The sequence below is a fragment of the Haemaphysalis longicornis genome, unplaced genomic scaffold (assembly GCF_048455015.1).
Source record: "Haemaphysalis longicornis isolate Haplotype H1 unplaced genomic scaffold, Haemaphysalis longicornis Haplotype H1 scaffold_6, whole genome shotgun sequence".
NCBI classification, from domain to species: domain Eukaryota; kingdom Metazoa; phylum Arthropoda; class Arachnida; order Ixodida; family Ixodidae; genus Haemaphysalis; species Haemaphysalis longicornis.
The window spans coordinates 54,635,192-54,662,439 of NW_027526407.1; the positions used below are offsets into that span (position 1 = coordinate 54,635,192).

The window sequence follows — 27,248 nt, forward strand, 5'->3', positions numbered from 1 at the left end:
TATGCGGACGACGGCGGCGGACGATTCAGGCTCGCTTAAGAAGTGCATTCGCACTTAAAAAATGCAGAAGAGAAAGAAACAGATAAAGATGTTGTCAAGAACTTATATCTACACAAAGACACACGCAAGAAGGTTGTCGTTGATCAAGATATTCGTGCTACTTCTGTAGCAAGTTGATTGATTGATTGATTGTGGGGTTTAACGCGCGTACGCAACGCAGGCGATGAGGCGCGCCGTAGTGGAGGGCTCCGGATTAATTTTGACCACCTGGGGATCTTTAACGTGCGCCCAGATCTCGTACACACGGGCGTTTTTGCTTTTCGCCTCCATCAGAAAAGCTGCCGCCGCGGCCGGGAATCGAACCCGCGACCTCGTGCTCAGCAGCACAACGCCTTAGCCACTGAGCCACCGCGGCGGGTTTCTGTAGCAAGTCAGTATTCTTAGTGCTGACCGCCCTTGATGTTGACTACGTTCTGGAAGCAGTGCAGGGTTCCTTTAAATTGCCAGTAAGTGCAACCTACTGTACTTACACGAAGTTCTCACCCGGTGATTGCGTTCTTCACGTTTTCTTCCCACGCACAAAGGCACTGGCAAAGCTCTGGCAGAATGGTGGGTCCCGGGCCGTAGGAAGCCCTCAGGACTACCGCACCGCCATAAAGCGTGCGATGAACCAGGTGAGTATGGTGACGTCCTTGTACGCAGCTCCGCTCCTCCTCCTCCTCCTCCTCCTCCTCCTCATCATCATCATCATCATCATCATCATCGTCGTCGTCGTCGTCGTCGTTGTCATCATCACCAGCCTATCTACGCCCACTGCAGAGCAAAGACCTCTCCCATTAATCTTCAATTACCCCGGTCCTGTGCTAACTGCGACCACTGTATCCTCGCAAACTTCTCGATCTCATCTGCCCATATAACTTATAACCGCTGCTTATAGGGACAGCCAACCGATTTCCGCGAAGTATAGGCTCTCTATTTCAACTGAAAGGGCAACACTTCTTAGAACACCTTGAACCGAAACGATTTTCCTGATGGGACGGTGGATTGTTTGAAAGCCGAATTTTCAGATCTACCAGCCGTAAATATACCGCCAAAAAGTATGCGGACAACCACGACGGTGAGCTGCGCGGCAAGTTTAAACTGTACTCGAGTGCAAAAACTTGCACCCAGCTAAAACAATAACGAAATTCAGTCTTTCCAGTTCTTTTCTGCAGTTTGTGAATGACGGATTAAAACCGGAAGAGCCGTTTCCTTCCCTTTTCTTTCCTCCATGTTGCGTACGAAATGTGATGTCATGTTTAGACACCACGTGGCGCCACCTGTCAGCTTTCAGAACTGTTCGTTGCAAAATAAAATCATTGCCGTCAATTTATGCGGAAATTTCCTGTGGTTGCCCCACTGTAAAAAAACGCTCTTTCGTGTGATTACAGAACATGCACTCCATTAAAAGCGTTTGGTAGTCCGCTTAATTTTCCAACCGCCTGAAGTTCCCCGATGTGCGAAACTGCGGCTTGGTTGTGCGACATAGAAAAAGAGCCGCATCTGTAAAGAGCAAGCTTAGTTAAATGTGGGATTTTGTGTCAAAGGGCGTATGGGGATTAATTTCTAGTAGTTTGAGAAGCAAATTGGGAGCAGTTGAGCTCGTGTGTGAATTGAACCCGCGCCTATACAGATTTCGAACCGAGTGTGTTACAACCTACCACCACGTTGCCAAGCGGAACAAGAAACAATTGGAGAGATAAAATATTCAAAGAAAATTGCAGTTTAAGAACTATCAGACACAAAGCTGTTAACTTTCAGCGAACATAATTCAAGTTCTTTTTTTGGCGAAGCCCGATGCCTCGCAACCCTAGGGAGCGCGGCGCTGACGTCATCATATTGTGTGACAGTTGAACGTGGCGACCGATGAGTAAAATAGGTGCACACCAGCCACGGACAACTCTGATTCTGGGGGATCTGAGGTCCGAAGTGTTGCCAGTCTGCCTACAAAGTGATGCGCACAAACGACGAAACAAAAATTAAAGCCGTTCCACTCAATGTTACAGCTGTAGGAAGTGCAGAGCAGTGATTCGCCATAATGGGCTGTATCGCCGTTATCCGCTCGCGGCTACCACCCAATGCAATTCAAATGTTCCGCCTTCGCAATGCTCCCGCGCCCCCTTCCTGAAACTGCGCCAGCGGGAGTTCTGTTCTTTTCGTGCTCGCTTTTCCTCCCGCACGTGCTGGCGTTGCACAGCCACTTTTTTTCCGCTTTTTATGGCAAAAACCAACCCAACGAGCGTTCCTAAGTAAATGAATGCGGGCGCTGCTGGTTAGGTACGTATATTGCGTATATTTTGCCTCAATGTACCTGCAGTTTTCTTTGCGCTAAACAATGCGGAGATGTATGACACGCGGCTGCGGTTCACGAGTTCGAATGCTTATGACTATATAAACCGCTTGGCTTTCGAAGCCTCTGTGGGACGCCACGACGACGATCGCCGTGTGGCTCTAACTGGGTCCAGCGAGCGAGCTACGACGACAAGGCGATCCCCGAAAGTGCTCTGTGCTTGAAAGGAGAGATAATCATCAGGGAAAGCAATAATGCTTTCGACTTCGAAGCGCGTAAGCAAACGTAGATGGTTCAACGAGGAAGAGGAGCAATAAAAGTTTATTGAACTGTATGAGTTCCTGTGTGGGAGGCCCCTTAGTCCAGGAAGCCTTGGTCCTCTGCTGGCCGGCGGGCCCTGTCCACGAGTCGTTCCTGGCCGTGAGGGCGTGAGCTGATCAGCTGCTCCTCCCACTAATCCAAGGAGGGGGATTCGGCAGGGGGGTAGTGTGGTATCTTACACACCACATGACGACGGTTGGGTGCGGGAAAGTGTTTACAAGTCAACGTGTATGCAGTGCGGACACATGTCATGGAGTAGTGTTCCGTCGGGGTAGGTATTTGTTTGGCGCTGTCTGAGGGCAAAAGAAAATTTTAGTTCTCCTCCTTTAGGAACTCGCCGCCGGGTCTTGTGTAGCCGTGAGGGACGAGGCAAACTCCGAGTCCAAACTATGTATACTTTCTGTACAAAATTATATACATGATATGTGCAGGACAACGGAAACAGCCCACTGCGGGTTTTATAACAGTCGCCACGGGAGCGACCTACAGCAAGTTCAAAGACTCCCTTGTTTTCGTCGGGCCGAACATATATACCCTCGTTGAGGCAAGCGGAAACGTTAAAGATAAACAAGGAAAAACAACGCATGCATTGCGGTAGGACGTTCGGGGAACGTGCGCGCGGGGGCTACGACACCCAAGACTGAAGGGAGCCGCGCCTATAATGACAGGCCGGACGCGGCTCCGCTCAAAGGTTCATGGGCGCATTGTTTTCCCCGCAGAGTCCCTTCAATTCCGGTTCGAGAGCTCTCCTGGCAGCCCGTACGCCGGAGACTTTCACGCATCACCTATCGTCAGCGGACCCTTTGGCGTCTCGGGAGGAGCACGCAGTAGAACGACCTCCCTGGTCAAACCTTGCAGTAATAGTGTCTTCTCTGCAGAGACTGGAGACTTTGGAGTGGAGAGGGTATTCCTTTAAGTGCGGAGCACTTTAGGCGCTCGCCTTGTCGTACCCAAGTATATCGAGCACCAAGGTGGCGTCCCGGGGTAACGCTGCTCGCGTCTTACCCCAGATACAGTGGACTAGAATAGTTCACTATACCCCAGATGCTTCGAAAGCCAAGCGGTTTATATAGTCATAAGCATTCGAAACTCGTGAAACGCTGGCGCTTGTCATGCATCTTCCCGTTGTTTAGCGCAAAGAAAACTGCAGGTACATTTGAGGAAAAATTCCCCCGCATTTCCCCGAGGGGGAGAATGTGAAAGTGCGAATGCACGGTTGTCGGCCCGCTTGCGGCGCTTGCGCTCGGCCCCCGCAGCCCACCGCCTCGCCGCCTTCTCTTCCATCTCTTCCATCGGGTTTGTAGTATCACGTGTACACCACGCAGTTATCAAGCCGCTATAACGCCGCTGAGTCGCCAACGCACGCCGCTGACGACGTAGTTTGAATGCGTTAAAGATATAAGGCGCGTCACTGCCACTGGTATCAGCGTCGCCTCCGTGGCTTGGTCGGTAGAGCGTCGCGCTGCGGCCGCGAAGTCCTCGGATCGAAACCTGGCGCCGGAATGCACTTTATAAGCGACCCCAAACCATCCACCGCCGGCGGCGTTGGCGTCCGCAGTGCTCCTAGGACTATATTTGAAAAAGAAACAGCATCCGGCGCCAGGTTTCGATCCGAGGACTTTGCGGCCGCAGCGCGACGCTCTACCGACCAAGCCACGGAGGCGACGGTGATATCAGTGTTAGACGCGCCTTATATCTTTAACGCATTCAAACTACGTCGTCAGCGGCGTGCGTTGGCGACTCAGCGGCGTTATAGCGGCTTGATAACTGCGTGGTGTACACGTGATACTACAAACCCGATGGAAGAGATGGAAGAGAAGGCGGCGAGGCGGTGGGCTGCGGGGGCCGAGCGCAAGCGCCGCAAGCGGGCCGACAACCGTGCATTCGCACTTTCACATTCTCCCCCTCGGGGAAATGCGGGGGAATTTTTTTAAATATAGAGGAGCACTGCGGACGCCAACGCCGCCGCCGCCGGCGGTGGATGGTTTGGGGTCGCTTATAAAGTGCATTCGCACTTAAAAATATAAGTAATTAGCCGGCAGCGCTCGCGTTCCTTTAGTTAAGGACGCCCGTTGGGTTGGTTTTTACGATAGTAAACGCAAAATGTGACAGTGCAACGCCGGCACGTGCGGGGAGAAAATCACAAAGAGAACAGAACTCCCGCTGGAGCAGTTTCAGAAAGGGGGCACGCGAGCACTGCGAAGGCGGGAAATTTGAATTGCATGGGGTGGTAGCAGTACGCGGATAACGGCGGTACAGCCCATTATGGCGAATCACTGCTCTGGACTTCCGAAGGTGTCACATTGAGTGGAGCGACTTTAATTTTTTCCTTTTGTGAACCACTTTTACAATTCGCTGATTAAAATTTTGTGAATTGAGAAGGGCACACATTTTCTTGCATTTTACCGAGCGAATAATTGTAGAATGGTAGGCTGACGCAGAAAGCTGGAGGTTATTTCTGCGGCGACGTGACGGTAGGATTTGTCAAAACCTTAGGGCCGATTGAAGAGATTGTTTGGTGCCTCAATGGTCCGAGTGTCGGAGCCCGTTAGCGTTGTAAATGACAGCGCCCGCTGCAGTTTTTATTATTGATTCCGTAGCAGAGATCACGCCAGCCCAATGCTTGGCAATCAGAATATACGGGGGGTCCCAACTGCCATGCACCAAGATTAAAAAAAAAAAATCGCAATGGCGTTACTCGGAGAAAACCTACTGCACAATGTTTCAAGTATACATTGGAGTAGTCGCCCGTAATATTTTTGTTAATGAGATTTAATTAAGTGTTGTAATTATCTAACTCGAAAAGTACTGCCCGAATGATTAAAGTGTCAATGGTGCACTTGTAGGTACCTACGAGAGGCATCTAACTGCGGTATTTTCAGCGACCAACTAATTGCTTACTCGTTTATTCTGCCTGATAAAGAAACCCCGCGAAATATGAAAAAATACCACGTGATAGCACTCCTTTCCGCATCACACCAGTGGCCTCAAATACGCTTATTGAAAGCAAGTGCTTCGCCTTTCACACGCCCGAAGCGACAGCGCATCACCTTGATAGTGCATGCAAGGAAGGAGCAGCAACAGCAAGTTTCGCGTGGCGCGTGTGGCAGATAAGGCACAAACTCGGTCGCGATTTGTTCTTTCTTTTTTTCTTTATTCAGAGGCAGCCTGTTTGAGGGTATTGCTTCACGGGGTGCGCTGGAGCGCCGTCACGTGGTATTTTTCATATTTTCGCGAGGCATCTTTATCACTCAGGATAAATGAGTACGCAGTTAGTTCGTCGCTGAAAATACCGTAGTTAGATGCCCCTCGTGGGTACCTACAGGTGCCCCATAGACACTTTAATGATTGGTACAGTACTTCTCGAGCTGCATAATAATTAATGGCGTATTCGGTTGGGCGTTTACGAGCGCTCTGGGGTGCTCTGAAAAGCGGCCGCGCCTTCGGTTGGTAAAATTCGAGCGCTCGAACCTTCGGTTTGTTCTTTCGGACCGTCAGCCTCCGACTATGAGCGCTCCCGACCGCTCAAGCTTCGAAGTACAGTGAACTAGAATGCTTGCGTGGCGCGATCTGGGCGGGAGGACGGGTCACGTGACGCAAACCGCCGCGGTTTACCCGGCGCCTTTTCGCGCTGGCTGCACGGTGTCGTTACAGTACAGGCGCGCTGCTGCCTCTGGCTGCTGCGAGATCGCCGATGCATTCGGTTGGTACGCTGCCTGCTGCCTCTCGTACTCTGATTGCGAGCTGCCTTGGCATCTGGCGACTCCGAGCCGGAAAACCGGAGCGGCCAACCGAATACGCCATCAAATTACCTTATTGAATCTCTTTAAAAAAATACCGGCTGCTGCTCCACTCAGCCGGAAACATTGTGTCCTGAGTTTTCTTTGAGTTACGGCATCGCTTATTTTTAGGATATTGGTAGATGATAGTTTGGACACCCTGTGTACATATAAGGGATGCTTACCATCAACAACGGCAATGAACGGTCGTTCTTGACGGTTGGCTTTCCTTTTCATATCACCTCGACCAGCCCCTCATTTGCAATTGACGCACGTGCACACACACACTCACGCAACGCAGCGTTTTTGAGTGCCCATCTCTAAGCTGATTGTGGTTTTGACCCTTCCTCAGGCCTACCTGACGTTCGTGCTAAAGAAGGTCAAGAAGTACGTGGACACCATCGAAAGCGTATCGCACGCAGTAAGTCACTCCATGCTTTTGAAACTTCGCCAAACGAAGGAAATGCGAATTTGTCTTCCGGTCAGGCACCCAATGTCATCATCAAGCGTCTTTCGCACGTGCTTGGTTACATTAGAGAAACTTTAAAGGGTCCATGAAGACAAAATACAACTTTGGTTAACTTGAAAGAGTTAGGCTTCAGTACCTCACTCAGCTCCATTCCGGCGGCGAAAGACGTTTTTTAACCGACAAAAACGCAAGAAATACTTAAGAACGTTCAAATTTCGCGCCACAGTGACGTTTTATCGCCACGAGTGACGTCATATGGGACATCACTAAAAACATAATTTTCAGTGTCTTAACTGAAGGTTAGCATTCAAGTGATTCGATCAAACGGAACTAGTGGCCCACTACAATCGTCCAGTCATGTGTCCTGGCGATTGATCGTTTCGGCCGGCGTCAATCGCCCAAACAAGATTCTGTGACGTCATAGAAAAGTTGTCGGAAACGGGCTAGCGAGTCGCCACTCCTCCACGCGTTTTCTTTAATATATCCGTTATTTTTCAGAAGTTTGCGATGAAACCAGTATCATTGTTATCAGGACAAAGCAGTCTTCCTAATGAACCAAACTTGTATTTTGTCTTCACGGCCACTTTAAGGGGATGTGATGCTTTATCTTAGTTGTACAGTCGTCAAGAAACTTAGCTGGATCATCACATTTGGCTTAAACGCGTCACATCTCAAAATTCCTAACAAAAAGTGTTCAAACGAATTTAGAGAACATAAGAGCCCCCATCAACTTGAAAAAAATGCAGCGGTTACTTTACACCATAGCAGCGGAAGGCGATAAGTGGGTTAAGCATTGTTTCAGATAAGCCCGTGAACGACTGCACGTCACTCCCTTGGCTGCAGCACCCCATCAAGTTACAATTTGTCCCAATGATAGCACTGCTGCTAAGTTCTCTCGAGATTTGGCACCCGTGCCTAACCGGAACATGGGTCCGGCACGAGCAGTGCCTGAGAATAACGGTTTCGACGTCGTTATTTAGCTAGGTTACACCGAATCAGGTGCTTACACTTCACCATTCGAAGGAACAAATAACGGCTGAACAAATGAAAAAAAAAATCTGCTTGCGGATCTATTACCGCGCTGTAAAAACAAAAAAAATCAAGAGCAAATATCATAAGACGGCCGTATAGTCGTTGTCTTGCACATTCCCCACCCATAATATAACGGCTGCTAAATTCTACTATAAAGGCTGCTGGATTCTAAAATGACGCGTGAATATTGTAACATTCTGCAGAGTAACTGCATCCTGCATTCTATGTAGTTACATTCTGCATAGAAAATATAACATTCTCTATAGTAATCGCTCATGCGTGTGAATGGGGAATAAAATATATATTGCCATGTGGATCTGAGATTTTCTTTCGAGAAATGAATTCCCGCGGGAATTCTTCAGGCCTAATTTATCCATTCTTTGCTGTCTTTACTTACATATCCTTCCTTCCTTCCTTCCTTCCTTCCTTCCTTCCTTCCTTGCTTCCTTCTATCCATCCTTTCTTTCTTCCTTTCTTTCTTTCTCTCTTTCTTTCCTTTTTCCTCCTTCCTTTCTTTCATTCTTCCTTCCTTCCTTTCTTTCTTACTCTCTTTCTTTCTTTCCTCCTTCCTTCCTTTCGTCCTCCCTTCTTTTCTTCCTTTCTTCCTTGCTCTCTTTCTTTCCTCCTTCCTCCCTTCCTTCCTTCCTTCCTTCCTTCCTTCCTCCCTTCCTTCCTTCCTTCCTTCCTTCCTTCCTTCCTTTCTCTCTCTCTCTTTCTTTCATTCTTCCTTCCTTCGTTTCTTTATTTCTCTCTTTCTTTCTTTCCTTCTTCCTTCCTTCTTTACTTCCTTCCTTCCTTCCTTGCTTTCTTAATTCCTTTCTTTCTTTCTCTCTTTCTTTCTTTCATTCTTCCTTCCTTTCATTCTTTCTCTATTTCATTCATTCTTTCTTCCTTCCTTCCCTCCTTCTTTCCTTCCTTACTTTCTTCCTTCAAATCTTCCATCCTTCCATCCTTCTTTTCTTCGATCCTTGTATCTGTCACTCCAGGATAATGTTCCTAAAGATCACTAAATGTGCCGAGAGTTGTGTTTGGCAGCGCCTTCAGACGGCGGCCGCGGCAGACGCGATCCTCCTCCTCTGGCGCAGGCCTTCACAACCACCGGAGACTGCCAGGCTCTTCGAGACTTCTACCTGAAGTGCATAGACTCCTTCTGTGGCGGAGTACTAATGAGCATGGTGAGAGCGCTGGCTGATAAAATGGTTCTAACGTCTAATGACATTCGCATCTCAGTATCGCGTGTACTCAGCAAATGCGGACATCATACGGCATGTCTCGCAGGGAGCCATATTAGAGTTCTTTTAAGCAATGTTCGCATGGCAACAGCTTTTAATGCTAGCACCAGAAACGAAGAATACTTTGTAGGGCACTCTGGTATTTCAATGAAATTTGCCGCTCACAATTTTATCATCATTGTAGTCACGACTTTGTTTATTTTGAGAAACTGTTACGTTGCGCACCTACAGCCAATACGGTAGACCCTTAAAGCCATGAATACGGCCAATTTAACAGACGAAAAAGGGCGCATTGATTGATTTCTTACGCATCCCTCGCTGTGATTTGCGACTTTCTTCGGCACAGAGAGGATGGGCACATATAAAGGGTTGAAAAAACTGCGCGTAAGAGACAAGACAATAAGGAAGAGGCAGGATGGACGCGCAGACTCACGGGCGCGCAGACTACAGGCTCACTCAGACCGAGTCTGCGCCCGTCCTGTGCCTTCCTTATTGCGTTGTCTATTACGCGCAGATTATTCAACCCTTGAAATGATGCACCAACTAGCCTGGCAATTAATGGGCACATGCTTGGCTGACATAATCGTGGCAGTATAATCTAAAGATAGGGCAAATTCGTTTGCCGTATTCAAACAACGCTGCAGAGGACAATCAACGGCATGATTTGAACTTTAAAAAGAGAGAAAGGTTCCCAAGCTATAACCAACCCGCAAATCATCAAGTTCTTCTCAGGTGGTCGTAGCTTTGCTCTTTCCGTTCCAGAATGGAATATGGTTTTCCCTGTGGCTGTCCTGCGTCCTTTTCGCGTCTCAGATCGTCGTCGGCCTGAAGATCTCCAAGTACTTCATGAAGATGGACGACTACATGTACGAAGGCGTTGAAGTCGAGGAGTCCGTGTGAGTAGCGTGTGCGCACTATATACACTTGCAATCAATATAATCTCTATAGATTTCTAATCTATGTACACTTGTATTTGTATTATAATATTTGTACTATATCAGAGGAGACCTGACAACCCGAAACATGGATTTTAGGCTTCTGTTTATGGCTGTGCTGCAGCCGTCAAAACTTTGAGGCTCTGCAACAACTTCGGGAAGCCGACGGCGCAAGAATAGGGAGTTTTAGTATAGTGCCTGTTGCATTTGCGTACGCTGAACGCTTAAGTTATCGCGTCACGCCACGTCAACGCCGCGAGGGGAGTTTTGTAGCGTATACACTGGCCGAGGTTGAGCAGTTTCGCGTGGACTCTGAAGGGCCGTGCTGCGCAAGCGCGGGGAGCATTGGATTGGATTGGATTAAATTGAATTGTAGAGAATTGGATTGGAAATCCAATCCAATTGGAGTACGGGTGTGTAGAGAATTCGGTCTGCACATTCGCTGGTCTGCGCATACCACAGGAGTGACGTCATAGCCGTGGCACACGCACTGGCGTCGGCGCGTGCCCAGCTGTGTGCCTCCGTTGCGCAGTAGCCAAGTCTGACGCTGCGGCGGAGCCGCTTGATAGCCGTTTCGCGTGGCTCCTGGAGAGCCGTGCTGCGCATGCGCGAGGAGCAGTGACTGGACTGGACCGGACCGCACCGGATTGGACTGGACTGGGTGGGACTAGATACTGGATTGGATTGCTGAACCTTGGCTCATGCTACGTATATCCTGGCATAGCCGAGCTAAGCCATTGCTAATTTTTACTACAGCTGCTTAGTGGCACGCTAACGCGGACGGCGCCATCTCTTAAATGAATTGCGAAACGACTCGCCCATCGGCAGATCTGTCAGCGGGGTGCCTGAGTGGCTGAAGTTATTACGACTTTCCAAACCCGTGCAAATAAACACTTTCTAGTTAGTATTGAATGCAAAACGTCCATAACACTATACGAATATTGTATTACCTGAGCACGCTGCATAGAGGAAGCGTTGAAGCCTTGTGGCGCTTCTTTTCTGCAATCGCACACTCTGGGTTCGATGCATACAGCTTATTCAACTTCAAAACAAACCAGAGATGCGTTTCGAACGAACACAAATCACGACACGCGTTGGAAGTCCGAACCGCGATTGACAGGTGAACGGTTGCCTCCTGCCAGTCGTAAATTCGCAACGCTGCGGGACGAACAGCAAGTCACTTAATTCTGGCGCGCAATCCGAGAAGGCTTTCAGCCACGCTCATTGTAATAACCGATGCGAGGTTTAGTCGTACATCTCTAAAAAAATAATTGATTTTTTTTATTATGAGGTTTAACGCGCCGACGCTACACAGGCGATGAGGCGCGCCGTAGTGGAGGGCTCCGGATTAATTTTGGCCACCTGAAGATCTTTAACGTGCGCCGAAATCTCGAACACACGGACGCTTTCTCTTTTCGCCTCCATCAGAAAAGCGGCCACCGCAGCCGGGTATCGAACCCGCGTCCTTGGGCTAAGCAGCACAACGGCTTAGGCACTGAGCCGCGGGGCAGAAAAATAATCCAGAGCATGGTACGCACAGTCCACCTGCAGAAGCACAACGCCGCATTTCATTGCGAACGAACGCCTCCACAACACACACACACACAGCTTCGGTCGCTGGCCTGCAAAGCGATGTCACGGCGATGCAGCGCTGCACGAGGGGGCGTGCAAACCACGCGAGGATTTAAAAAAATTACACCATCTTCCCGTGGGGAACCCTGATGAGGATGCGAAGCATCATGGGGGTTCCGTGTGGTTCCATTGTGTTGCCGTTATGTTGAGTGATCTGGTGCTTAGTAGCGTCAGAGGAATTCCGCGTCCGGGTCCACACCGGTGGCAAATGCACGCAAGTACTGTTGTGTGACGGTGAGTATAGGCGGTGGTTCTCGAGGCCCCGAAACTCATCCGTCATGTTCTTGTCGATGTTGTCGTCTCTGTGGTAGAATCGGTAGTCTCCGTCAGCGTTGGTGAAATAAAGGTTGTTGACGTTGGTGCACCGGCTGGGAGCAACGTACATGCCCTCCTCTTCGCAGCTTTGTCTTCTCCTTCTTCTTCAGTGGTTCCCCTACGGGAAGATAACGACGGCAGTTGAACGCGAAGCTATCTCGTGGTGGATTCTTTGGTTGGCCAATCCCTAGGGGCATCCTGCCACAATCATCATCAGAGGCACTGCGGACGGGGCACGGACGTGGGACATCCCCCCGAGCAAGAGATGCTTCGCATCTAAAACACAGGAGCGAAGAACTTCGTCCATATAAGAGACAAATTACTGTCCACAGAAGAGCGGAAGCGTGGAGGATCGTCGCGCTACTTGCCGCTATGTTGCAAACGAGGAGATAGTCAAGCCGCCTCGCGTACGAGCGCTATTTTTTCTGAAAAAGGATCCGCTCGTCTTCCGTCCGGTAAACACAAAACCGGCTTAGCGTACGGCGCATGCGCACTGCGAACGACGCGAAAAAATAGCGTTTGCTATTCTAAAATTATAATATTTCTAGTTTCCCGCTAAAGGTCAGCATGCCTAGACGACCGCCCAACAGCGTTAATATTGATATGATGCTGTTCTAGAACAGAACAGAAATTCCTACCCTTTTTCTAACCCATTCCTTAACTTTCCCTAACCCTTACCTATTCCTAACCTTATTCTAGACCTCAACACCATAGCCGCATTTGCAAAGGAATCAAATACGGCCAACGAAAAAAAATATAATGTCGCTATCAATATGCGTGTGCAGTCTCATTAGAGAGTTTTAGCATAGCAGCTAGCGTCCGCTGATTCTACGGCCGCGGGCTACCGGGACACGACTACGGATGCGCGCGCGGGGAGGGCGAGGAGGTCACCCCTCAGCGGAACGAATGCGCGGGCTCCGCGAGGCATGGGCGACTGTCCCTGTGGAACGAATGCGCACCTGCCCAGTCGGGCCCCGCCACCCGTCGCCGTAGCGTTAGCGTCCGCTTGCCGCTCTGCTAAAGCTATCTACTCTTTACCTACCGAAATAACGCCGATGAGATTAAAACTTCTTCTTTTACAGTTCGTTGATCAGGATTCTAGCCATGGCAAATTCCAACCAGCCCACGTGGTAGTGTTAAGCCCGGGCATAGCAATGACACTCTATTTAAACTGACGCCTTCGTCTTTGCCGTCGGTCTCCTTCATTCAGCTAATGATTGTTCAATTACGGGTGTCATAGTAACTACTGCGACATTGCATATTAGAGAGTTTTAGCAGTCCGTCCGTTCCGTCGCGTACGTAGCTAGCATGTTGACCGGGACCAGTCTGGGCACTTGGGCATTCGTCACGGTAGGGGGATTAGTTCCGCTGGCCTGCTTTCGCTATGTCCGCGCCTCCTCGCCCTTCCGCGCGCGCAGGCGCAGACCGATCCCGGTCAACCCGGTAACAACGTAACGAACGGAACGGACGGACTGCTAAAACTCTCTTAAAACACAGCACATCTGAAGTATGTTTTCATGGACGTCACTTTTGGACATCAGTGCGATAAACCGATTTATTGAAACAACAAAATCATTTGGTGCTTAGTAGGTACTGAAGAAGGAAGCAGACTTCTTAGTGAGCGTGTGTATCCGTTGTTAGGTAGTACTAATAAAGCGCCTTGCGGCATAAGCTGTCTGTGTACGTTGTGTAATGCGCAAGCTTTTCCGGATAAAGTGCTCTACCTTACAAGCAGTCTTCTGAGCTCTCTTTGCGACAGCCGTAGACTAGTAAAATTCTCAGAATATGTACCGCTACGGGTGCCTTGCCGGAGTCCGCTGAAAAAACGAGTTCTACTCTTGGGGTAGTCTGCTCAGAAGTGAAAACCCAGGTGGAAACCGTATGCCACAAAACTATAGCTTGCTATCACACCTGTGTTGTCGTTGGGCACCCTTCAGGTTACAATAAAACATGAGGCCTGTAGACTAAGGTACCTCTGAACATACCTTAAATAGTCGCCACCTTAAACCTTACCTTACCTTAAGTCGCCACCTTAAGTCGCCAGTCGAACATACCTTAATTCGCCACCTTAAATAAAATAATGGCATCGTGACAACAACGTTGAAATTGTGTTGTTTGTACCAAAGAAATGTGTCGGAGGAAAGTGCATGTTCTATCGTCCTGCTAGTATGATTGATTGCCAGGTTTAGTGCCCCGACGCTACGCAGGCGAAGAGGCGTGCCGTAGTGGAGGGCTCCGGATTAATTTTGACCCCCTGGGGACAAGGGCGTCCGCAGAACGTTTTGCAAGGGGGGGCATCCATTAGCGGGGGGGGGGGGGGGGGGTGCGGTTGGATAGCACCAAAAAGGCACTATTTGTGGTTACAAAAAGTACAAACAGCAGGATATACATTAGATTTTATTACTGAACAAAGAAATAAAGTTAATAAAGAAAATGCGAAAAGTTACTGTCACTTTGTAAAGAGTGGCCAGTCTCGCTGCGTGACTCACGCCAACTCTCGACTCACGCCAACTGATCACCAGCACACAGTACAATTACATTCACATACATAGAACTGCACTCCGTCAATCTTCCTTGAATAGCAGCTGCAGACACCTCAGGTTTTTCTGGGCAAATTGCAAGATGACATGTGTGATGAAGTCTGTTGAAATGGCTCACTCGCCTCCCTGGCTTTCAATGCAGTACAGGCGTACAAGCGTTTTGGGGGGCTGATTTATTGGTTTTGTTTCGGGGCTTGGGTGGTGCTGACATTTCGCAATTTCGAAGAAAAGAGTGTACAGGGTGATCGGACGGCATGGGAGGATGTTACTCTCTCCCCACTAGGTGTAGCGGTGAAGATTTTTTGCTAGACATAGCTGCAACTTTGTCCGAAAACTGAAGTTGTGCGGTAATACTGCACAAATCTAGAGTGAAGAAAAAAAAACAAAAAAAAGGGTCAAACCTTTCAGAATTGTTCGCTATCTTCAATAGCCAGCACAGGCAGTCTGTTTCACTGCCGTCACATGACCGGCAATGTTAGTCAGTGTCTAAAGTGCAATGTTGATCGCAGTCCTGAAGGGCGTTCCATACGAAATACGCAGGACCTGAGTGTGGTAATCATTTTAGTAGCGTGGATTGTTGCGATAGTTGGTTCACGTACATAATTAAAAACTTTTCTATAAAGGGCGGGACAAAGGAGATAACGTCGGTGTCGTTCTCTCCTCTCTTCCGTCCTTCAGGGCAAAGTTATTTTAATTATGGACCAGCCAAGCTGTGCAGCTTCTTTGTAGTGCATAAAAATATCCGAATTTCCAAGGGGGGCAGTTGCCCCCCCCCTTGCCCCCCCCCCCCCCCCCCCCCCCCCCCTCCGGACGCCCATGCCTGGGGATCATTAACGTGCGCCGGAATCGTCCTGCTAGTTTCAGATGTGCATTTGCTTCGTTTCAGTGAAGGCGCGCAAGACGACAAATCATCGGGCCTAAGCGTTAGCTACGCACCTAGGTAAGTAATGAGTTCTTCACTCATGTTGGTGCCGCAACACTGCAAATGCCTGCCCCGCGTGATTTTATGCCAAGCTGCCAGGGAATCCAATCTGTTGAAGCTTGGTTTGCGAATCTAGTTTGACTTGCCGCACGAAATGCAGCCGGCAGTGGTATACTATAGCGTTTCGTACAATATGCCCACGTTCCTTGAGAGCACTATCCTAGGTTGATAGCAAACAACACTAACGGACACGTAGGTTGCGCCCATGTTTTTTTTCTTTGCGAGTGCCTTTCCGTCATGCATATATTGCTTTTTCTCGCAGACCCGTATCTCAGAAAAGTATTTCTGGCCCAAAAAGTGCCACGACGCGATACTCAGTCTCGCGTTACGTGGTAGCACCGTCGTGTTAGCCTTCGCACGAACTTGTTTTATTGACTTCGTGGGCACGTTGTCTTTTCTGTCATTTCTAAACTTCGTACGGCAGTGGCGCTCCTAACCATACTCTCTTTTACAGTGGTATCGCCGCCCCCAGCGGCCAGTACCGATGGAGGTTAGTAAAAATACCCACATTTAGGTCATCAATTTCTTGCGGTGGAGCTGTATGCTTACCGTGTGCCTTCTGAAAAAAATGCCGCTAACTTTCGAAAGTAGTTGGTCGTAATATGTAAAGCACACTATAAATTCATCAGGCACAGATGACCACTGCTGCAGCAAAGTTCAGTCTTCGCTACATCCTACGTATAGGCGCGAATTCATGAACATGTTGTTGTACACCTTGCTATCCTGCTCTAGCCCGTTCGGTTGACGTGTACTGGGCGACCGTTACAATTCTGGGAAACAAAGATAGCAAACAAGTCAGAGGTGTACTAGACATCGGCATGCACGAACAGTGGCTTCCTTAACCGACAGAATACCATTTTCTCAACTACCTACGTGATTTTGCGTTGATGTATTACTTTACTAAGACAGTTAGCAAGGCTAAGTTGCCACTGCTGGTATAAAATCCTAATATGCACCGCCTAAATAATATATATGGCGAATTGGTCATCCGAGCATTATTTACAAGTTCTGATCAGAGTTAATTTGTCATCATTCTTTCAGAGGGAACATATGCTTGCGTAATTTTTGTACACTATGCGCATAGCGGGTAAGGTAAGAATGAAGAAATCCTGGGTATACAAAGCGCGGACTGAGCGAAGATCCCTGAAACGTAAATTTCGTAGCTGTGGTAGATTGCAAATGACGTGATGAATAGTGTGCGGAAACTATGACTGCAAGATCTCGCTCACATGGTAGACTATTTGGTGGGCTGAGTAGATTCAATATATATGTATGTGGTAACTCTTTTGAAATTACTGCTTACGTCACGCGGATTTGTAGAGTAGATGAGGAACTTCGCCCCTCTGCCGGACATTCGGCGCGTAGTCATCTCACGAACGTTTTTCTGATACTTGCGATTCAGTCACTGGTCTTGGGTAGGGCCGGCAGCAATCAATTTGAGACGTTTTGTCAAAGCTATTTCAACAGCCAGGGCTTGGCCATTGCCTGAAAGTTTTACGCGGTAACCGCTCTGCTTGGTTATGCCACTAGTCCGACTATGCGCCCATCGCGGTAGAAATAATGAAGCTACGACAGCATTATCAGAATTATCGTACAAATTCCTCTCGCAGATTTTACTGCTCAAACTACAGTTTAAGCTTCAGAACAAGTTCATATATGTCAGGTGTTCGTACACGATACATGCAGTCACAGTCCGTGCAGGGAGAACATGACTAATTAAAGGGGCCATGAAGACAAAATACAAGCTTGATTCATTAGAAAGACTGCTTTCTCCTGATAACAATGATACCGATTTCATCGCAAACTTCGAAAAAACAACGGAGATATTAAAGAAAACGTGTGCAGCAGTGGCGACTCGCTAGCCAGTTTCCGGCCACTTTTCTATGACGTCACATAATCTTGTTTGGGCGATTGACAGTGGCCGAACTAAACCATCGCTAAGACACATGATTGGACGATTGTAGTGGGGCCGCTAGTTATGTTTAATCGAATCACTTGAATGCTAACGTGCAGTTAACACACCAAAAATTATGCTTTTAGTGCTGGCCCGTTTGACGTCACTCGCGCCGATAACACGTCACCGTGGCGCGAAATTTGAAAGTCTTTAAGTATTTCTTGCGTTTTTATCGGTTAAAAAACGTCTTTCGCGGCTAGAATGGAGCTGAGTGAGGTACTGAAGCCTAGCTCTTTATAGTTAAACAAAGTTGTATTTTCTCGTCATGGACCCTTTAACGTATGATATGATTCAGCCCAGCGATCATTTATGAAATGGTAATCTCTTACCATATGACGGTTATCAGCAGAGCAATCCGTTACATTGCGGTAATTTTTTTACCTTAATACCGAGCCATTCACAAAACGGGTAATTCACTTCATCTTTCAGGCACCCTCGCTACGACCCGTGAGTACCCATCTAAGGGCTGTTCGTAATTCGTGTCTGTTTTCTGTTGAGTTGACGATTTGCTGGCTTATGCAGATGTTTACCATTCTAATAGTATTAATGGTAAAACCTCGGAGTGCACGGATAGACAGATTTTGCAGATGCTGGTAATGCCGAGAGCTCAATCACAACACCTAGATGCAGTATCTGCAGAGTAACGCCACTGAGGCATGCGTGCCAGCAACGGCGGCCATTTTGGTGTTTATCAGTGTTGCGCGATTGCCGCATCTACGGCCTCGCCGCTAACTTCTACCAGGTCGGTTGATAACAACACTGCCGAAGATGCAGCAAAATGGCATCTTCGGACACACTTCTGCAGCTGAAATGCTGATAAGCGCGTTATTTTTTATTCGCATTCGGAACGACGCCAGTCGCGCGCAGCCGAAGAGTAGGGAGGAATAGCTAAACCCACCAGATTTGACGGAATGAAACGCACGAACAACAAAATGGCGGCGCCCATAAACCGCCGCAGTGTAAACAAATGTCACGTGAAGCGAACTGACCAATGATCATGGCGGCGGCACGGAACACTCTTAATAAAAAAGTTCGTAAAAAGGTAGTAACGGCCGTATTTACTAACTCCTTACGAACCTCACTACCCCGCGGTTTTGTACGTAGGCTCTGCCACTAACAACTCCATGGTTAGAAAAATTAACTGAGTGTAGGAAGTAGTATGCACTAGATTAAGGTCGTGCTTGTGACTACGTTGTGCATGGCCAGTTAGTAAACGCATGTAGCTCAGAAGAGGGCTATCGCTGGGACTTTAGTAGGGGGGTAGTGGTGCCTACTGCCTGCTTCGGTTAGTAAATCTGACAAGTGCTACATTTACTACCTCCAGTTACTAAGTACCTGGTGTATACTGGGACAAGTAACTTGTTAGTATTCCATTAGTGAATGCCCCGACCTTTTTTAAGAGTGAACAATAGGAGGAAAGAGGGCCGATACTCTGTAACCTTATCTAGTGACACTAGCAACACCGACTGAAAACGTCTATAGTGTGGCGAAACACAAAGGGTAACCTAAAACATACATTGAAGTATACCCGTAGGGTATTATGAATGATAAACTTACGAGTGGTAAAGTTGGATAATTACGCATGAGGTCGCAAATTTCACTGTTTACCTTACTGAATACAGTATTTACATTGATGAACACGACTAAAATAAGAAAATAAAAAATGGAAGAGGCAAACAACATAATAAAGGATATTGCAGCCTATTAAACGGCCGAATGTGGACACTAAAGATAAAACACAGTACCAGTGTGTAACATATACCCTAACGAGACACAGAGCAGGAATGACGCACCGGAGTCTAATATTACAGTCGAGTCCACTTATACCGATACCGTTTATAACAATATATTGGATATAACGGTGAACAGCTATGGCACCATCAACTTTTGTATTCTTTCTATGGTAAAATAAACCGCATATTACAATGGCTCAGTGCCATGATATCGGATATAAAGATTGAATCCGGTTACATTGTGCACCAAAAGTGCAACAGTGACGACTGTAATGACGCGGTTGCGCAGCCTATTCAGGTAGTGTCTTCGTAGGAGGCCCAATGCGTGACATAGTCCCTCGGGCACTTTGTTTCCGCCAAGGACATTTACCTCAGCTAGGTGAAGCACCTATAGGGGTTCTCGGAATGGTAAAGATTTGCGCTAGCTCCACACGCAGAAATCAAAGGTGACCAGTGACTGTGGCTTCTTTTCCGCAAATTAGTAGCAGTACGACCTCGCTGGCATGCGAATAAAATGTTTTGAGCTCTTTTGCGCATTTTTATTTCCCAACCCGCTTATAACAATTATCGGTTATAACGATGGGATTTCCTTGGCACTTGGATATTGTTACAAGTGGACTAGACCGTACCTATTAGATTTCTTTCGATGTCATTCATTAGTTTATTATGATATAAAATTATTGCTTTATGACGCGTTTTAGCTACTTACGCTTCGTGCTCCACAAAATAGAGACGCTGATATAACACTCTTTTTATTCGTTTCCTTTTTTTTCGTCGTTTCAGAGAGGGAAAATTCTTGTAAGTGTCCAATATTCTGTTTTTCTGCGGACTTGTTTAACGTCGCTTTTTGCGGCAATGCTACCACTTCCTTATGCATTGTGGGTAGGTCGCTAGAAGGCCGACAAAATAGAGAATAGAGTGACGCAAGGATAATAGAAGCTAAATAACAACTTGTAACCTATGTTCCTACCCTTTCGTTGGCATTAGAATTTTGTTCCACGAACAACATTTCGACAAAATTTTTATGAACTGTATTCCTTGCCGTTACAGGAAATTCGAAAACGCCCCATTCCACATGCCGTAAGTAAAAATTCGAAACCTTAAGCACGCTAGGAGAAATTAATAGAAAATCGCCTAAAACTGTCTAGACGAGAAATATTTTTCGAGAAATTATGCAGAAAGAGTGGGTAAACTTGAATTGCAAATGCGACTATACACATCTCCGCAATTTAGGCGGTGCTTCTGGCTATATGTAGCTGGCTGGTCACTGACGGCAATGTGCTTGAATAACGGCAGTGATATCGGCTGCAGCGATATTTGGGCTTCTGCGTATACAATCTGAGGGGGAAAAAGTCTATAGAGAGTGTCTTGGCGGAGTCATTTGCTTGTCACAGGGTAACACCATCCTGACTCTTGCGGGAGAGAGTCGCCTAACTCTACAGGACGCCGAGACTCTGTCACATGAAAAGTCGGGAGGGAGTGCGCTGACTCCATCGAGTCAGTGGGTAGTCATGTGGTCAATCAGCTCACAACGGTGAGCCAAGTGCATCTGTAACAAGGGTGTCGACGGAACCCAAATAACAGCAATTAAAAAAAACGTGTTGGAAATTTTTTTGGGTTATCGAAAACATTAGGGGCACCCACGCCAAGCCCTAGGCTTATAATAGAAGCATCATCTCAGGTCACGGGGAAATTTCCGCCTAAGCGTGAGGAAATTGAACAATGAGATAGCGACGAAAACGAGGTGAAAAAAATTCTGCCGTTTAGGAGTACACGGTCAAAAACATCAAAAAACAAGATAGTCGAGTGCAACCAGAGGCCTGATAGTCTGCAGAATAACATATGGTAACTTTGTCTGAATTGTATGCGACTGATGTGTCCCGAGCACCAATGAAGATGTCTATTATCTTCTCTTGCACCAGTGAACTAGAGAAAGGAGGTGGCCCGTAAGTATTCGGTCGTCTTGACTCCCTTGCACTGCAAAGTGATTTGTAAATCACTGTCCGTAACCAACACCCTTATATCCTAAAAAAAAAACAGGAAAACTTCGATCTTAAGGGTCTTTTGTCGTTTATAGCATTCTTACACCTTCGCAATGACACAACAGCACACCTTCTTAAAGGGTTTTTATAGTTCATCGCAACCTTTTTCAAATAGTGTTTCTGGTTGTTCTTTAAAGAGTGCACCCTTTTAAAGGGTGTTTCGTCGTTAAGTACACCCTTTCGCATGGTGTTTTTGTTTGTTTTTATAGCATGTCAGGGTGGTAGTTGTAAAAAAAGGGTGTAGATAATTTTCCAGTCCGGAGTGAAGGCGTTCCGGCTGGTTATGTGCTTCATGCATGTTTTCAGACCTAGACGTCACCGCGCGCTCAGCAGCACATGAAAGAATAACAAAAAGAACAGGAAAAGAAAGAAGGGCGTGAGATAGGCTCCAATCCGCCCGTGGTTTGTGTTATCAAAAACGTAGTAGAACATTTACGGCAGCTGTAAAAAAGCGAAGGAGCAGCAGGGATTCACTATAGTCTATAGACTATAGTCTATAGTCTACTTACTACAAGATCCACTATCCGCACAGATCCACTATAGTCTTACACAGCGCGTTGTACAGCTGAGCAACACATCAGTGATTTCCACTCAAAATCCGGAAAGCCAACGTGCTCATTGACAGCAGAAACAAGCAAAACAATTTATTAAAAAACAAGAAACGACATATACGCTTGTGCAGCTTGAGTCCACGTGAGCGTATGACTGCAACGTTTTGCTGAGATTTTGCGAGAATGCAACAGTCATTAAAAGTGTACACTGCAAAATGATTTACGGAATTAAGGGCATAGGTCTGATTTTTGACTAACACCCTTAAACCCTAGCATAAAAAAGCAACGGAAAACACCCTTTAGGGTGCATTATCTTAGCGCACCCTCACACCCTAGCAAAAACGCAAGAATAGACCCTTTAAAGGATCTTTTTTGTTTTTGATAGTGTTTAAGGGTGTTAGTTATAAACAAAAATGATGTAAATCATTTAACAGTGTATATCCTGTAAGCATCGTGGTGGCGTTGGCGATTTGCTGCCTGGATTCTACAAGTAATTTGCAAATTCATGTAGTTAGACTGAATTTTTTTGGTATATATTCAAATTACTACTCAAATTAGTTTGCTTATCGCCATATTCAAGGCCTTGCATTAGCTTTTGAAAGCGTTGCGTAAATTTTAACTATTTTTTATATTACCTGACACAATGCCGACCCCGCATCAGTACCGGGGCACGGCTGTCCACCGCGTCTTCACGCGCTGTGTCAAAAGTGACCGGTACAAAAGGGACATTTACTGCACAAGCGTGGTGGTTGCTGCCATTACAGGAACTTTTTTCTTCTTTGAGTTGTATCATTGTCAGCAAACCTACCGGCACACCATCTGCTTTTCAAACTCCAGTTCCAGCTCGAGACGGGCTCTCGCTTCTGATTGCCGCATCGTCGTTTCGGGGATAACGTCTTTCTGTGAACGTTTCATGGGCACGGCGATAGCGAACGGATAGCCTGCATAGAAAATCGCTTAATAAACCTGTAGTTAAGCTCTGACGGGAAGAACTGCCACCGGAGAAAGTAGGCGGACGGGGCTGTGTGCGCGCGACTTCAAAACCTGCTATCTTTCAGGATGGAGGATGAAGACACCGAAATGGACATAAAACGGTGGATTGACGACAAAAAGAAAGAATTCGTGATTAAAACCATGTAAGTCTTCCAGATACTCCTGCTGACTTTCGTGTTTGTAAACAGAGCGGATGAAATGTAGGCGCTTTTTTGGTTTTCATCCTAAATTTAGGGAGACACCGCAAATGAAGCTATCTTCCGCTATCGAAGGGCACACACGATTTTTTTTTATTGTTACGTTGGTGTTCTGATGTTTTAGTTTAGCAATGGCACCTGAGTTGGAATTTTAGGGTCCGCTTTTTGTTGTTTTAATTGGAACCAGTAACACTGGCACAGGCAACGAATTTATCGGCGTCCATTTTCCCTGCACACTAAAGGCCCAACCACATGCACGCGTAAAATCGCCGCAACGCGCGCGTAAACCAATGCGCCGCGGAGTGTGGCTTGACTACTCTGTACTCAGCTTTGTGGCGACCAGTTCATCAAATGAAACAAATAATGCCTATTCTTACAATATTACGTATATTTAATGCAGAAACAACTAAAACAGTTCTTGACAGGCACAAACCCCTCCGCTACATTTGGCGTAAACTGCCTTGCTCCCATAGTTGCTCGTTGCTTCGCGTGTTTTGTCCGGTTGTTTGGTCTCCGTTCCGTATTTTACAAATTACTTCGTCTTATCGCATAATGAATAGTGAAGTTAGCTTATTTATTAATTCACTGTTTTGTTATGCGTCCTGACCGCCGATAACATCACCGCCAGAGGTGTACGTCAACACCGTGCGCCCGAAAGTTTGCGTCGATGTCTGGCGGGCTCTGACTTGGGCGTAACAAGCGCGTAGCAATGCACTCGGCGTACGCCGGAGTACGCCGGTTCCTTACGCGCTTACGCCGGTTTACGTCGTTGCGCGAGTACGTCGGTTTTACGCGTGCATGTGGTTGGGCCTTAAGGTTCACACAGAAAGAATAGGGCCGGCTACAAAAAGCCTTTTAACGTGTAGTATTCAAGCGAAGCTCTCTTGGCCTCACTGATGGTGGTGTCGGGACCTAGAGCGCGCTTCATAAAGCCCACTTCACAGAATGGAATGGAACACAATGATGATGATGATGCGGACACACGAAGAAAAATGGCTCATCATTAGTGTACTCCCTAACGCGAAATTTGTGCGCAGAATGAACTGCAGTCTTCTCGCTCACGACACATAGCTGCTGCGTCGCAAAAAGTAGTGATCGCGTGATGAGCGAACGCACGACGGCGCACGCTGCTCTGCCGTTATCTCGCAACGCATCGTCGCCACCCAGCATGTTGTTGTAAACAGCGTTTGAACCTCCCGCGCAAATTTCAGTGATGGTGAGCCTCTGCATCAGCGACGTGAACTGCGTCTCAGGAAGGGACCGCGAACTGCGTTTCAGCAAAGGAACGCGTCATTGTCGAACGCACGGCGGCACGAGCTGTTATGGCGTCATCTCCCAACGCATCGCTACAGCCCCCTATTCCAGTTCACTGTAGCGCCGCCCAGCATGTCTCACTGCCTCCCCCTCACAGTTTCGCCATGCGTCGCTGCCGGGGAGCGTCTCGCACTGCCTCTAGGGTGACTAGAATGGCCACCCTAGCCAATTCTAGCCACCCTACTACCTCGGCATACCGCCCTCCCCGTCAAACTTTTAAATTCAGAGCATTTCAGTAACTCACGATGTCACCCGCGTTGACGTCCGTAGTCGTAGTCCGCACCCCTCCCCCTACACTATATATATAAAAAAAATACTATCCGGCGCCTGGTTTCGATCCCTCGACCCTGCGGGCGGAACGCAATGTACATGGTGCTCTACCCACTGCGCCACAAAGCCGACACAGGATGGCAGGCTACGAACGCGCCATATATCCTTGACTCATGCAAACTACGTCAAGAAGCTGCTGATACAACGCATTCACTATCACCAACTCCCCAAACACTAAACGTTAACGAAATACACCCACCCCCTATGCGACGCATTTACTCGAGTCCCCCTCAATTTTTTTCGCACGCAAGACAGTTTCGCGTTTCAAGCATCCTCTTCGCTAGACGGAGCGAATTTGGATTTTTTTGTCCTTTTGACGGTTGACTGCTTGATAGGGCAGTCAGTGACGTATCTGCTGATTCGCACAACGTGCCCCGCTCGCCAACGCGTTTCATTAATTCTCTCTCTGCTCTCCTCCCAGTGCCCACGATGTCAAGCTGGCCAAGGAGGCGAGGAAGAAGAGCGTCAAGAAACCGCATCCTCCGAAGTAGCGCCCGTGTACACCATCCTCTCTTCGTCATCTTCTCCTCCTCGCTTTCGTGTTCTTCACCGGTTTAAGGCCACGTGACCACATTAACTTGTAGTTGTCGATGTTTCTCGATTTTAATTGATTTTTTTGTACATGCTTATTACCTCAGCGAATTCCCCTGCACTTTCGCACATATTCTGCTTTTTGTAGTACCTCTAGTTGACATTCTTTTCCACTGCGCACTACAGTATTTTTACTTTGTCCCCCCTAAAAAAAGAACACCGAACTGTTTTCCATGCTTGGCTTTGTCTCTGCGAAATGCCTCGCCCAAAGGGATCGGCACACGAAGATGTTTTCGAAACAGGTCAACTCACTACGTTCACTCTTTTGTATTATCTGATAGCCAACATTGAAGGAACCTGCTTCTAGAGAGTGTGGTACTGCCATCAAATAACACTGCGCTGGATAAAGTCACGTGACCACTCCAAGGTCTCCAAGCAGCGTGCCCAGCCACGGAGTTTTGGACGTTGCATAAATGTTTGTATAGATGGCGCTCATAAATAAGTTGTACCAGACGGTTCATAAAGTGAGCAAACCATTACCGCGTCTTACAGTGCCAGCGTGCGCCACCGCGTGATCTCGAGCGGGACCTTTCATTACGAGTACATCACCATGGTAATGTTTCCACGAGGCGATAATACGTGCACGGTCCGACCATTCTTGGGTTGCTGCACTGGAATGTTCTCAGTTTCCCGGACCCATAAATCTGCTTGCCGAACAAGCAGTTACAACGTGCAAAAAAAACTGTGGTTGATTCCTCTGTCATAGGAATCGGTAAAACACAAAAGTGAAATGTGCAGCGAAATCTGCAGCTGACCATGATTTGCGGGTCGGCGGCTGTCTTGTGGGTGTGCTTGGATAGCGACGTCCTGCTGGCGGGTCGCTTCGGCAAAGGTGTACCGGCATCATTTTCGTGAAGGATATGACGTCAGTGAAATCTTGGTGTATCCCGGCATAAAACACTTTCGTATTAAAATATAAAACCCGAAAACGAACAACCCTAAGCATAACGTACTCTTTAGTACTAAAGGTTGCTTCCCCGCGAGAAGACCCTGCATGCAGGGGTGCACCCTTTTCAGGCCGCTTGCTTCGTTGTACTTGCGTCATTTCCGTGAAGGATGTGACGTCACTGAAATTTCGGTGTATCCAGGAATAAAACATTTTCTTGTTAAAATGCATGCAGAACGCACACTAACACAATGTTCTCCTTGCTAGTGGGGACTCTGCACGCAACGTTTTCGCCTTCTTCGGGCAGAACAATGCCTCCGTCAAAACGTTCTTGCGAGCACTCTACCGCGAGCACATGTCTTATGTACGTGTGTTCCGCCTAAGTGCAGTCAGCTCGATATTGACCCAATCTGTTCAGGTCGCGTGTTTCCAAACGCTTCGCTGCACAGAGCACCCACGTGACATGTGTCTGTAAAAGGAGCCCACCGTTCGGACTTTGTGGCCTCGATGCAGAATACTGAGCACTGGCACTGACGGCTTGGGTTCGAACCCCAGCAGGTTTATCTCTAAATTTTTTTTCCATGGGTTACCTTTTTTTTTCATTTAATTTTTTTTCTAAGCACAAATCTACGTGTTGCATTTTTTAATAGTGATTTGGCATGTTTTAGGTCGCTTTAGGTTCGGGGCGCATGCGAAAGACATTTAATTACCGTTCTGCATCGCCCGAATAGCCATTGTCATGTGGGTGCTATGTGCAGCGAAGCGTTTGGAAATACGGGTCCAGGTCAGCTAGTTTTCTCCGGTAAGATCCGATGATAAAATATTTACAATGGCTTATAAAGCACCTGAAAGTAGGGCCCCTTCTCCCCCCCCCCACCCCCCCAGCAAAAGAAGAGTAAAAAGTTGGAAAAAATAAAAATATGCATCTTGTGCCGCCACACTGGGGTCTACGCAAATAATCGCCGATTCATTTGTGACAAAATTTCCCACAATATTTTAAATCCTCCAACTGCATACGAATACACTCCACGGCGTTCTTGAGTGCTGGTTTCCCTTTTTGGGTGCAATCGACGAGAAACACATTCCCAATT

General features: G+C 47.5%; 1 protein-coding gene across 2 annotated transcripts; it reads left to right on the top strand.

Annotated features, from left to right (window-relative positions):
* Positions 1 to 589: 589 nt before the first annotated feature.
* LOC144141568 (uncharacterized) lies at positions 590 to 25,803 on the top strand. 2 transcript variants are annotated; one of them, XM_077673110.1, is made up of 10 exons: positions 590 to 674; positions 6,782 to 6,850; positions 9,016 to 9,105; positions 9,925 to 10,058; positions 15,471 to 15,524; positions 16,021 to 16,056; positions 17,950 to 17,967; positions 20,304 to 20,333; positions 22,905 to 22,982; positions 25,102 to 25,803. In XM_077673110.1, exons 1-10 carry the CDS (start codon positions 666 to 668, stop codon positions 25,169 to 25,171), a joined length of 588 nt encoding a protein of 195 aa, XP_077529236.1. In that variant the 5' UTR covers positions 590 to 665; the 3' UTR covers positions 25,172 to 25,803. The 2 variants fall into 2 exon arrangements, with proteins under 2 accessions (XP_077529236.1, XP_077529237.1); XM_077673111.1 differs by lacking the exon at positions 17,950 to 17,967.
* The last annotated feature ends 1,445 nt before the right edge of the window (positions 25,804 to 27,248 follow it).

What these genes read in the sequence shown, in the direction of transcription:
- LOC144141568 (XM_077673110.1), top strand. An exon ending in TCGAAAGCGTATCGCACGCA is followed by an intron (nt 6,851 to 9,015) that starts GTAAGTCACTCC and finishes CCTCTGGCGCAG; the next exon opens with GCCTTCACAACCACCGGAGA. An exon ending in AGCGTTAGCTACGCACCTAG is followed by an intron (nt 15,525 to 16,020) that starts GTAAGTAATGAG and finishes TCTCTTTTACAG; the next exon opens with TGGTATCGCCGCCCCCAGCG.